The sequence below is a fragment of the Octodon degus genome, unplaced genomic scaffold (genome assembly GCF_000260255.1).
Source record: "Octodon degus isolate 3935 unplaced genomic scaffold, OctDeg1.0 scaffold00062, whole genome shotgun sequence".
In the NCBI taxonomy this organism is placed as follows: domain Eukaryota; kingdom Metazoa; phylum Chordata; class Mammalia; order Rodentia; family Octodontidae; genus Octodon; species Octodon degus.
Window position 1 is genome coordinate 7,828,221 of NW_004524638.1, and position 12,288 is coordinate 7,840,508.

A 12,288-nucleotide genomic window follows, 5' to 3' on the forward strand; every position below is an offset into this window, starting at 1 on the left:
GAATAAATGATCTGAAAGATTCTGTAACTCTTCCTTTCCTGGTATCCATGGGCTAAATTACTGAAGGCCTCTTACCATGTTTTCCAAAAGATAAAGGTGGGTCTTACATATTAATTTTTGCTCCAGAAGGCACCTCAGGTGGGGAGAAGCGGCCCAACTAAATTCCAGTCCCTGGTCTCCTGTGTGGTTGTGTGCAGATCTGTTGATGCCAAGACACCGAGGTTAGGAAGGACAAGTCACGTTGCTGCTGTTCTGAGTGTGTGGTGTCCCAAATCCTGTTCAAAGCCGTACCTCTTTAGGATGAATTCTAAGCTGCACTGGGGCTTTTGGTTTGCGTTGCTTTTATTTTAGAATGACATGTCACATAGACCAGCTCAACACCTGGTACGATATGAAAACGCATCAGGAAGTGACCAGCAGCCGCCTCTTCTCAGAAATCCAGACGACCTTGGGGACATTTGGTCTGAACGGCTTGGACAGACTTCTGTGCTTCATGATTGTGAAAGAGCTGCAGGTGAGCCAGGTTCTGTGCCCCTGGGTTGCTGCACAGCAGGAGAGCAGGCTTGGCCAAGACCAATTCTTAACTTTTCTTTCATGCTTTGTTATACTGATGTGAAGCATGTTCATGGAAGAGAACCTCTGAGCGTAAAGTAGAATTTCCTTGGCCAGCATGGTATAGGTAGACTGCTTTTGTGAGTTTCAACTTGGGAATAAAAGACTTTTTGTGGTTGAAGCCAGGAGGCTGAGGAGATAGCTCAGAGGCATAAGCACCTACCTGACAAGCGCAGGGACCAGAGCTCAGTCCCCAGCACCGCATGCGTGCCGGCATGGTTCCAGGCATGGTGGCACACATCTGTAATCCCAAGATGCATAGCGAGACCCTCAGTCAAAAAATATATATATAATATATATGTGTTTGATGCCAGTAACGTGTCCCCACAGGGTCTTTCTGGCAGGAACCTGAGTCACTCCTTCCTCTGTTTAGAGGCTGCGTGACTTTTCTTCGGTGAAGTTGCTTCAGCCTAGCACTTGAGCTAGCCAGAGTATGTATTCATTGCTTCATTACCTTTGGTTCCTTGATCATGTCTTCTTGCTTTTAGAATTTCCTCAGTATGTTTCAGAAAATCATCCTGAGGGACAGAACTGTTCAGGACACTTTAAAAACACTCATGAATGCTGTCAGCCCCCTGAAAAGCATTGTTGGTGAGTGTTGGAAGACCAGCCTGCTGTGCACATAACAATGTTGCCTTTCTTGAGTTACTAAATAGAAAATTATGTTTTAATCTTTCAGCCAATTCAAATAAAATTTATCTTTCTGCCATTGCCAAAACGCAAAAGATTTGGACCCCTTACCTTGAGGCTATAATGAAGGTATGTTGTGGGAGAGGGAATGATAATAATTGCTGTCAGTTTTAAATTATTATTTTCTTGTAACTTAGTGGCTTAAAGAAAGCTACTTGTCTTTCTTTTGTCATTAAAACAAAAATATTAAGCCAGACATGGTGGCACATGCCTGTTATCCCAGCACTCTGGGAAGCCGAGGCAGAAGAATCACAAGTCCAGCCCCTGCCGGAACAACTTAGCAACTTAAAAGACTGCGTCTCATAGTAAGAACTTTAAAGGACCAGGGATATGGTTCATGGAGAAAGTCTTGGTTTTAATATTTTCAGTACTGTTGCTACTTCTCAATTCATTTAGTTCTTTATCTTCCTTTTAGGGCCTGTTACTGACTGGGCTTCTTATGATCCTGTCTGTTCCTTCTCTTGCACTCAGTAGAACTAGCTCTTTTTGAAATCCCTTTGGCCAGAGTACATATACACAAGACAGAAGTTCCCTTCAGATAGGTCTAGTAAGGCAGTTTTTCCTTTTCCAAATCCAAGTCTTCTGCAAGCATCTTCTAGAGGAGTTGCGTAGATATTAGGTAGCCAGGTTCTGTGGGACATAGTGATCTGTACGTTGTGAGTAGAAGACATGCCTTCAGAAGCAAAGAGTAAAGGCCACAAGATTAACTGGCTGGGGGAAGCCCAGCCCATTTCTGAGTGTGATCATCTGTCTCCTGCCTTTCCCCATGGCTGTACCTCCAGGGAGCCTCTGCTCTGTCCACAGCCCTGTTTATCGTTGGCTGATTCCAGGTGGACAGCAGCACTTTATTGAATACCTGCTTTGTACAAAGGCATTGTCAGTCTGAGTAAATTGAAACACTGTCAGAGTGACAGAGTCAGTTGAAACACTGCCTGTCTTATTGCAAAGATGATTAGCAATAAAGTAGAAAAGTAGATTCCTTGGTGGAAAATAGGATTCATGGTTAGAAGGGTCACATACCGTGGGAAGCTTTGAATGCCAAGTCCCAGTCACGTTCCCACTTACATAGTTGTATAGGCAGTACTCACTAGTGTCTCAGCTGGAGTCGTAGTGTGGAGGTCTTAGCTTTGTATGTTTGTGTTTTACTTTAGATCACTGAACAACCAATAGACAACATGAGGAGCCTGTGGCCAGGCTCCATGCCCTCTTATTATATAGGTCTGACATTCCCTTAGATCCCGATTGCACGTATCATGTGCTTCTTAGGCCAAGTTTTCTAATTGCTGTACAAGCTTTTAAGAAAAGTAGAAAATTACCACTGTGGTTAGATAACCCCAGGTCTACTATGGGCATCTGGGGGGACAGAGCAATTCTCCACCAGGACTCAGAGGTTTACTTTGGGCTTACCAGCTGGTTCTCTCCCAACTACTAGACTGGTATTTATACTTGCTGGTGGTTCACTAGAAACCAAGGAACTGTGTCTCAGTTGGTGAGCTTTTAATAAAGCCCCCAGAGGCAAACTTGTCTTTTTCTGTGGGTTAGGGAGCTTGTAGTCACTAAGCCAGTGTCTGTCTAGAGCAGCGATGAGAGTGTTCCATGCAGTCACGTGCAGCTGTTGCAACACTGACTGGTCAGTTAAATGTTGTTCTGGACATGCAATTCCAGAAAAATCTTGGAAAAAGAGTGGTAGACCAGTATCCCTAAATAGACAGATAGTGGGAAAAATGTGTTCATCTGTCTCAGGCTGTGTAATGTCTCTAGTAGCTCATTAGATCTAGAAATGGGTTAACAGCAAAAATAGAACATGTTAAGATTCAGTATAGCATTAAGTGAGAACAAGGTGTGTTAACTTTCACTTCCATTTCTAGATGGATGTTTCTGAACCCTTGCCATTAAAGAGTTAAATAAGGAATCACATGGGCCACATGCAAAGTTTGAGAGGCCTTTTTGAGTCCCCTAAAAACTTATTTTCTTGGTCTTGCCATATTCTAATTTTTTTTTCTTTTTTTGAGACAAGATCTCATTGTATAGTTCAGGATGGCCTTGAGCTCACTGTGTAGCCCAGGCTGGCCTCATGCTTGTGTTGATCCTCCTGCCTCACCTCCCAAGTGCTTTCACCAAGGATGGAGAGCTCTGGATTAAGAGTCTAATTGTTACATAATATTTTTCTGTAAATTAAAGATGTCTTATTTATAAATAGTACTTTTTGGATTGGCTTTTATTTCCTTCATATAAAGGAATAAGAGTTTTGTAAGAATAGTGGTTGAAATGAAAAAAAATCGTGTGTGTGTGCGCGTGTGTGTGCGTGCGTGTGTGTGCTGGCAGTCAAACTCTGAGCCTTATGCTTGCCAAGTAGGTGTCACACTGCTCGCTGAGCTGTATCCCTGGCCCTAAAAGAAAAGTATGTGAGGTTATTTAATATTTGTGTTTCTCCATGTATCTACTTTGGTCACTTTTAGAAAAGGCTTTAACAGATTTGTTCTCATAATTAGTTTGATCATTATATTACAGTTTGGCTTCCATTGTTTCTCTTTTATTTGGCACATATTTATTTTTGTGTTATTCTGAGATAATATTTGTAGGCTCCACCAGATCCCCAGAGGGCTTTGAGGCATACAGAAAGATTGAGAGCTCTGGATTAAGAGTCTCACTGTTAGCGAGGCCTATTATATTTCATCCGGATAATTTCCTAACCTGTAGTCGTGTGGTGTGGACTGACCTACTCACCAAACGTGAGACGAGACTGTGATGGTAAATTGGTGTCCTTTGCACTGGAGATGAAGTAGGGCTTCTTGTCACAGCTGCTCGCCCTGCAAGTTTGTCCCAAAAGAAAACAGTGTAGCTTGGAAACAGATACCTTTGGTTCCTGAACAGCTGAACACTAGTGGATCACTTGGTAAATCTTAGCGTGGAGCTGGCTTGTAGCAGGCTGCCAGATGGCCAGGGGGCGTCTCCCACTCCATCAGGTGATGTGGTCCTAGTCGGCAGGAAGTCCCTCCATTGCTCTAGAGTGCTGTGCTCCTCCCCTTGGCAGCTCTGTTGGCTTGCTCACCGTCAGTTGGAAGCACTGGAATGTTTATCTCCTCCCACTCTCGCTCTTGCTGTTCACAGGTTGGGCAAATGCAGATTCTGAGGCAGCACATTGCCAATGAATTAAATTACTCTTGTCGGTTTGACTCCAAACATCTGGCAGCCGCTCTGGAGAATCTCAATAAGTAAGTGGTGGTGTGTGAAACAGCCAGCTGTGGCTTGGGTTGTTCATTACCCAACCACCCCAGTCTCTTCACTTCTTACTCTTTTAAGCAAAGAGATGTCTGAATTGTTTAGTTGCTTTTTCTTTTTATCTTCTTCTTTTTTTGTACTGGGAATGGAACTCAGGGCCTTGAGCTTGCCAGGAAGGTGCTTGTGCCACTGAGCTGCATCCCCGGCTTCTCTGAATTGTTCGAGATCTTCTCTGAATATTTTGGCCTCCTTCCTATGGATTTAAAAAAGTATTTACCTTTATAAACCTCATCCCAAGTATTCTCTCTTATTTGCTTTTTTCTACCAACATAGTTTGATCACCTGATACACACACCCACACCCCAGACACTGCAGTAGGTCTGCAGTAGGTCCTCGGCGTGGACTTGGAAAAGTTACCCAAATCCTCAGCAGATGTTTGCTCATCCCGAGGGCTTGCTAGTTCATCTGATATCCAGAGGGCAATGGAAGGTATATTAACCCTGACTAGTAGAGGCTGGGACACGAATGCCCTCCCCTCCCTGGCACCCACACCATTTGCAGCCTTCTCCTGAGAGCTAAACAGTGAGAGGACATCAGTGTTTGGACCAAGTAGGTATTGATGAGGTCAGCCGGTTCCTGAACACTTGAGTGGTGGAAGCATCTGTTTAGGGACCCTGAAAGATGAAGCTGTGCTAGGTCAAATTTTCCACTTTAAAGCAATCACAGATGTGAAAATGGGACTTGGAAGGAGCAAGCCCCCACTTTACACGAGGAGACAGCCCCCCAAATTGACTGTCATTGACCTGTGTTAATGGTTGTGAAAATTCAGCTGGGCATTGTATTTACCGCTGGCTTTTCTGCCTCTTAGGGCTCTCCTGGCAGATATTGAAGCCCACTACCAGGACCCTTCGCTTCCTTACCCTAAGGAAGACAACACACTCTTGTATGAGATCACGGCCTACCTGGAGGCAGCTGGCATCCACAACCCGCTGAATAAGGTTAGTGATGACAGCGTCACGTGGTGCGGCGCAGAGGGTGGTCTGGCTCCACTACTGAAAGCGGTGGGGAACTGGATCCTGTCGGGCTCCGTTCTGTCAGTCAGTCAGGCTCCCGCTCAGCCGCCCGCTTGGGGGCTGGGAGACCCTGGAGGTGTGGAGCTGGTCAGAGCTCATGGGGAAGTGGCAGTGCCGCGTGAGCAGAAGAGATGAGTCGGGGCTTTGCTGCGGGTTCTCGTGGCTCGGCTGAAAGGCTGCAGGGGCCTAAAGATGCTGCCGTGCACCACCAGTGCTTGTCTCACCAGGGGTGCTCACTGTCCCGCAGTGCTGCTCCGGGCTCTTCCTTAAGCCAGTACCCGATCTCAGTGGGGGCAAAACCCGCCCTGAACTGATGTACTCGGTTGTACTCATTCGTTACCCTCCTTAGTATGAGCATTTACGTGTTTCACGCAGAAATACTGATGCCTTTGGTCTTGTAATTTCTAAAGCCTGTGAAGTCAAAAGTTTTCATATCTGGGCTTTTCTCTTGGGTTTTGGATAAAAGGTTATGGACCTGAACAGCAGCTGATAGGTGTTTAGCTACTGAGCGTTTACTATGCCAGGCCCTTTGTTTGCCAGGCCCTAGGCCCTGGGCCCTGGACTACCTCCCCGTGCAGGGAGCCATTCATGGGCAAGCAGCCGAGCCTTGGGAGCTCGCCAGTTCTCCCAGGCTTTGCAGGTCCAGAAGGCTGGGGGTGGCTGCCAGTGTACATCTTCTCCCATGTTATCTGGGGTGAGGCCACCCTGCAACTTCGCCAGGGAAAGGAAGCCACCGGCAAGCTCAGCTTTCTTGCTAGTTGAGTACCTTCTCTGGCTACTGCCTGCATCTTTCCCCTCCTCCCCCAGTCTTCCTCTTCTCTTCTCCTCGCTTAACCTCCCACCTTGGCCCTTCTCTTCAGCTCCGCCTTCTTGGCTACTGCCCTGCCCCACTGAAGACGGAACCCGTAGCCTTTCTAATGGGCCAAATCCTCAGAACTGTTTTTATTTTGAGACAGGCTTTCCTGTAGTCTCCGTGCTGTCCAGACTGAGCTCAAACCTAACCTCCTCCGCAGCCCCCGAGTGCTGGGACTGCAGGTGTGCACACCCGCCCCCCTTGACTACTCTTCCTTTGTTGTCCTTCCCACTCTTGTCATCGCCCCTTTCTCCTTTCGCTCCCTTTAATGGCATTAACAAGATTCAGGGGGAAGGAGCTACTCATTTTTCAGCAAAGTATTTCTTTTCAGAAGGACTAAACTAGGCTGTAAGCTTTTGTGTTCGGACAGAGCCAGAGCTGTTAACTAGACTCTGAGGGCAGTTAGCTTAGTCATATCTTAGCTAGGCTGAAGAGCAAGCTGAAATGCCTCAAAGCGCTCCGTTTGAAAATATATTCTGCTGTGTTGTACAATGAGAAGAAACCATCTATTTTTCTTGCCTTTCTCTTTCCAGATTTATATAACAACAAAACGCTTACCCTACTTTCCAGTTGTCAACTTTCTGTTTCTGATTGCTCAGTTGCCAAAACTTCAGTACACCAAAAATCTAGGTACTGTATGACATTTATTCTTTATGTTAAGGAGCAGGCGCAGTAGAATAGTGCTCGAATGTGAGATCTTTTCTTAGGCAAATGCGTCTATGAAGTCCATGGCTTTGCGCCTCTAAAGTGTGGCGCCCGTTGGTACACTATGAAAAGTGAATGTAAGAATCAGCCAAGCGTAAGCCCCCTTTCTAAGGTCCCTCAACGTGTGCACTGTGTGAGGGACCTTTCCTCTCATTTAATGTTCGAGAAGCAAGTTGTGGTGTGAAGAGGCTTTTTCCCTTAATGTTCTGTTCTTTCACCAAGTGCCGTGTGCCTCCACGTAGGTGTAGGAGGAGCTGTAATACAGGCAGGAGCAACAGAGTTAAGGAGAAAAGGCCAAACACAAGAAAAGAACAAAAACAAGAACACCTAAGAAAGGAGCTAAGACCTGTATGAGTATCTTTTAATGTATATGTGGTTGCATGGTGAGCTATTTAATATAAATGATAGATGCCAAAAGCTTCTAATATATCTGTCCTGTATATAGCTGTGGTTTTCTGTCAGTGATCAGTTTTATTTTAATCTTTTGATGCGTTTGGTACTGGGTCTCACTACACAGCTCAGACTCGTAGTGATCCTCCTGTCATGGCCTCTCCAGCGCTGCGATTACGGGCATGCACCACCACACCATTTCATTGGCCAGCGCAGCATGTGGTTCCAGGGATCAAAGCCAGAGCCTTGCACTTCCAGGCTGGCACTGAGACCATCGAGCTGTCACTCCAGCCCTGATCAGTTTATTTTGAAACATTTTTATAATGACTTAATAGATTCCCAAGTAATTTCTGTGTCTCCAAGCATTGTATCCAACCAAGTGGAAATTTTTAAATCCACTGTAGTAGTCAGTTAATTTAAAAAGTAGCCTAGGAGCCAGAACATTTCTTTTTTTTTTTGCGGAACCAGGGATTGAACTCAGGCCCTTGTGCTTGCCAGGCAAGCACTTATTCTACTGAGCCATCTCCCTGGCCCAGCATTTCTTTGTTAAAGTATTTCCCTTCCTAGTTGGTAAGCTTTTGGGGGTAAAAACGTAGCCTCTAGATGGCTCAGTGGAATAAGCGCTTCCCTGGCAAGCGCAAGGGTCTGACTTCAATCCCCGGTTCCGCAAAAAAGAAAACAAGTACTCACAGGGTGTATAGCCATTTTTCATTTGACAGTGCCCATCGCTGCCACAGAGGCCGAGCCCAGCGCCCCGTGAATACTGGGCATGGGCAGGGCCAGGCACGCGTCTGGCTCTGGCTTCGCCGTTTCTCCCAGCGTGGCTCTGGCCAGTGCACTGCGCCTCACACGTCTGGCTCTACCCAGGGGTCCAAAGCACTTTAAAGGACACCCAAGACTATTCTAAGAGTGTGTGTCCAGGTTCAGAGAGTCACTTTCCCCCACAGTGCTCCTCGTGTTACTACAACAGAAGAATATTTTCTCACCAACTAAGAAAGTGTGTGGCTTTCTCAGGTAGTTTTGATGTTGATGATACCCCATTGGCGCACTGACTGTCCTCAGAACCCCACGCCCTGTGTCCTGGGTGTGAAAGCTGTCCACCCAGGCTTGCAAAGATGTTCTCCTGGGTATTCTTCCAAGAGCTTTGTGGCTCTGCTTTACGCTTTAGTCTGGGTATGTCTTGAGTTATGTTTTGTGGACAAGGATCAAGACTCACTTTTCCCTCCTAAGTAATCCAATTTCAGTAGTATTTGTTGAAAAGATTTTCCACTAAATTGTTTAATATATTGGTGGAAATTCAGACACTGGTATACGACTGGTATTATTTCTTGGTTCTGTGTTTTGTTCCACTCGTGTCTTTGTCCTGTGCCCCTGCTATCGTGATTCTGTGACATTACAGCAAGCCTGAGAACAGGCAACAAAGCCTTCGCACTTGGCCGCGGTGTGCTTCCCTCTGCAGGCTTGGGCTCCACTCTTCTCTCCAGTGCTGCCGTCCAGGCTGAGGTCAGTCTCCCGATGTTGGCAGAAACTCTTAGTGCGAAGCCAGCTCGGGCACGGACTCACGCCGTAGATTTCTTCCCTCGACTGTTTGGACTTTGGCAGATTCGAGTCTTACATAATGTTCAAATCTGTGTTTAAAGATTCTTAAAAATACTTTATCCAGAATTTCAGTTGTTTTCATGTAAGAGAGTAGAGCTGAGAGGGCACCTGGTTTGTCACGCCACCATTAACTGAAATCAGCTGCAGGTGCCCTTTACTTTCTCACGTACGTTTATCTGTTCCTTAAAGTTTTCTGCGATAGCATGTGTTAGTTTTATAGTCCGAGAAAGAGGACTGATACTCCCACAAGTTAGTGCCACTTTCTTGTTCTGCATCCCTCACACCGCTGGACCATCCCTGCACCAGCCACCATGACTAGCGCAAGTCACGGTCCCTCCAGGAATCACCTGCCAGTGACCATGCGACCACAGACCCTTGGCATTCGTGAGGTAAATATTAACAAATGCTGCCAAAGCAGGGACTTCACTCAGCGCTATCATGTGTCCCCTTCTTGCAGGGATGATCTGCCGCAAACCTGCTGACCCTGTGGATTGGCTGCCGCTCGTCCTGGGCCTGCTCACTCTGCTGAAGCAGTTTCATTCCCGGTACACTGAGCAGTTCCTGGCGCTGATCGGCCAGTTTATCCGCTCCACAGTGGAGCAGTGTACAAGGTAGGGAAGATGGAGCTCAGCGCCCAGAGCAGGACCTAACTGCCTGCCAAATTCCTCTTCTCTCCCTAGCAGAGACAGGCAGTGGCTGCTTCTCCTTCTCTGTGTAGCAGGTCAGGGTGCATCTCCTTGTCTGGACCCCTCACTGAGGGGCCCATCCTCAGTCACCATCGGAGGGGGGGGAACCCTGTGTGTGTACTTGCAGGTTCCCAGGAATGATTCATGCCTACACTCAGTAGCCACCCTGAGGAGAAAAGCGTTGAATCAGCATTTGCACCAAGCTTTCGGCCCTCCTGCCAGGCCACTGCCCAGAGCTGGTCCCTTTGGTGGGCATACACTGCCACACATTACACTGCTACAGCTTGACTGACGATTAGAAACCAGCATGTCTAGAAATGCCACACTGAGTTTTTACTCCATTGAGATTGCAGATACCTGCGATTTCCTCCCTTGGTGACGTCACTTCTTCTTTTGGTGTGACCTACTGCTTGGCCTTTTGGATGCGCCCTTTCCTCCTGTCCCTGGCTACAGTCATAGAGACGTTGCTCCGGTTGAGGACCTCTTCAGGGGTTTGTGTTGCCCATTATAAAATGTGGCTTTCCAAGCTGAGGTTGCAGATACAGCTTGCATTCTTTGTCTGTCCTAGAGACTTTATTCCATGAGCTTCAGTGAGGCCTATTTTTCCATGTCAGATAATGAAAGGAACAAATACTGGGTGTTTTTCTAAGCTACATGGTCAGACTTGCCTCAGAGAGCAGATTTTTCAACAGTTGATTCATAGAAGAGATCACAGTAGGTTAGGAAACTCAAGAATGAAATTGCAGGAAGAATTGTCTAATGCGGCCCTTTGGAAAGCAGAGCAAGGGGCACCTGAAAGCCCAGCAGCACACAGCCCCAGAGAGCAGGTGAGGGCTCCAGCTGGCATTGGTGGAGGTGACCCCAGCCACAGACTCCTGTTGGCCAGGCGCTGGCAAGTTCTTTTTCCTCTCCAATGACCGTAAAGATTTAGGTGTAGAGCCCTGCTTCTGGTGCCTGCCCACAATCCAAGCTTTCTGGAAAGCTGAGGCAGAAGGTTTGCAAGTACAAGGATCGCCCGGGCCACTTAGGGAGACCTTGTCTCAAAATAAAATGAAAAAGGTCTGAGGATGGAGCTCAGGGCAGAGACCATGGGTCAGTCTCCAGCACTACAAAACAAAAATAAAATGTACAACTGTGGCTGTGTCCAGCATGTTGCTGGCAACCTGGGAGTAGTCAGCAGGGAGCAGGAGCCCAGCTGTAGGTCAAGGTTTCTGATTCAGCGGTGCAGAAGAACATAAGGAACCTGGGTGTACAGAGCCCCCACACACACACACACCCCTGGGTGTACAGAGACACACACACACACACACACGCACACAGAGACACACACACAGCTGCCTTGTTCTTGCTCCAAGCAGAGCAAACCCGACCCTGGTCCAACCCTTGGGGTTGGCATGAGTGAAACCATTTCCAGGCACAGTCACTCTCAACCTTTGCAAAAGCAGATCATCTGAGAAACAGGTCAGTGATTCAGTGCCCCAAGGTTCTTTCTTAATTAGAAAATACCAGTTGGTACATAAAGTGCAAATAGGTTTAACCCCTAAAGATTCCTGTGAGTAGAAACAAGGGGTGCGTCCTCTGCAGGGAAGCTGAGGGCTTCCTGCCCTAGCATAGTGTGTGGTGTTACAGTTGAATGAATACATGAGCAGGATCCCACATGAAGAACTGTTAGACGCTGTATTAATTGGACACTCAGATGCACAACAACCACAGATCCTGGATTTATAAAGATAAAGCAAAACCCAAGCTTCCAAAGAGATGTATTCTAGATAGGAGGCTGGCAGAGAAAAACAGACCTTGGAGAAAGGTCCCGTGTGTGAGGAGAACATAGAAGAAGGTTCTCTGCCTGGGCACTCCAGAAGGGGCTCAGGGAGGAAGTGTCTGAGGTAGGACTTGGAGATGTTTGCATTCAGGGCAGTGGGCAGAACTTGTGTAGCTGCCGAGACTGGCAGCACAGGGAAGCGGGGACCTGCCGGGCAGAAGGAGTTTAAGTAGAGCAGGGGCCACAGTGCCAAGCTGAGAATGCTTTGGGCTTTGTCCTCCAGGCTGGGTTCCTGAAGATGGGAGTGCAGGACAGCTTGGTAAGAGTCAAGAGGGAGCCGGCTGGCATTGTCCTTTGACTTCATCTTGGTAATCTATGGCACATTTAGTCTTCATTGTTTTAGCTGAGGTCAGTCATGTGCCAAGCAGTGAACTGACCCCAGCCACTCTGTTACAGCCAGAAGGTACCTGAAATGCCTGCAGAAGTCGTGGGTGCCCTTCTGTTTCTGGAGGACTATGTCCGGTACACGAAGCTCCCCAGGAGGGTAAGCCACGGCAGGCAAGAACGCTGGCGAAGAGCTGCTCGCACGCTTGCAGGTGGTAGCGTAGCAGCCGGGGACCTGGCAGGAGCCAACCGCAGTGAGCGCTGCCCTGCTGCGCCCACTGTACTCCCTCCATCCCAGCAGCAAGGAGCCCC

The 12,288-nt window shown here is 47.5% G+C and overlaps 1 protein-coding gene across 1 annotated transcript in view; it reads left to right on the forward strand.

The window, feature by feature from the left end:
* Washc5 (WASH complex subunit 5) overlaps positions 1 to 12,288 on the forward strand; it is a 58,792-nt gene that overhangs the window by 42,411 nt on the left and 4,093 nt on the right. Inside the window, exons 21-28 of the mRNA XM_004634422.2 lie at positions 352 to 514; positions 1,101 to 1,203; positions 1,292 to 1,371; positions 4,414 to 4,517; positions 5,393 to 5,522; positions 6,984 to 7,080; positions 9,602 to 9,755; positions 12,049 to 12,136. Of these exons, the coding sequence (XP_004634479.1) occupies positions 352 to 514; positions 1,101 to 1,203; positions 1,292 to 1,371; positions 4,414 to 4,517; positions 5,393 to 5,522; positions 6,984 to 7,080; positions 9,602 to 9,755; positions 12,049 to 12,136 (919 nt within the window). The remainder of the gene's footprint in view (positions 1 to 351; positions 515 to 1,100; positions 1,204 to 1,291; positions 1,372 to 4,413; positions 4,518 to 5,392; positions 5,523 to 6,983; positions 7,081 to 9,601; positions 9,756 to 12,048; positions 12,137 to 12,288) is intronic.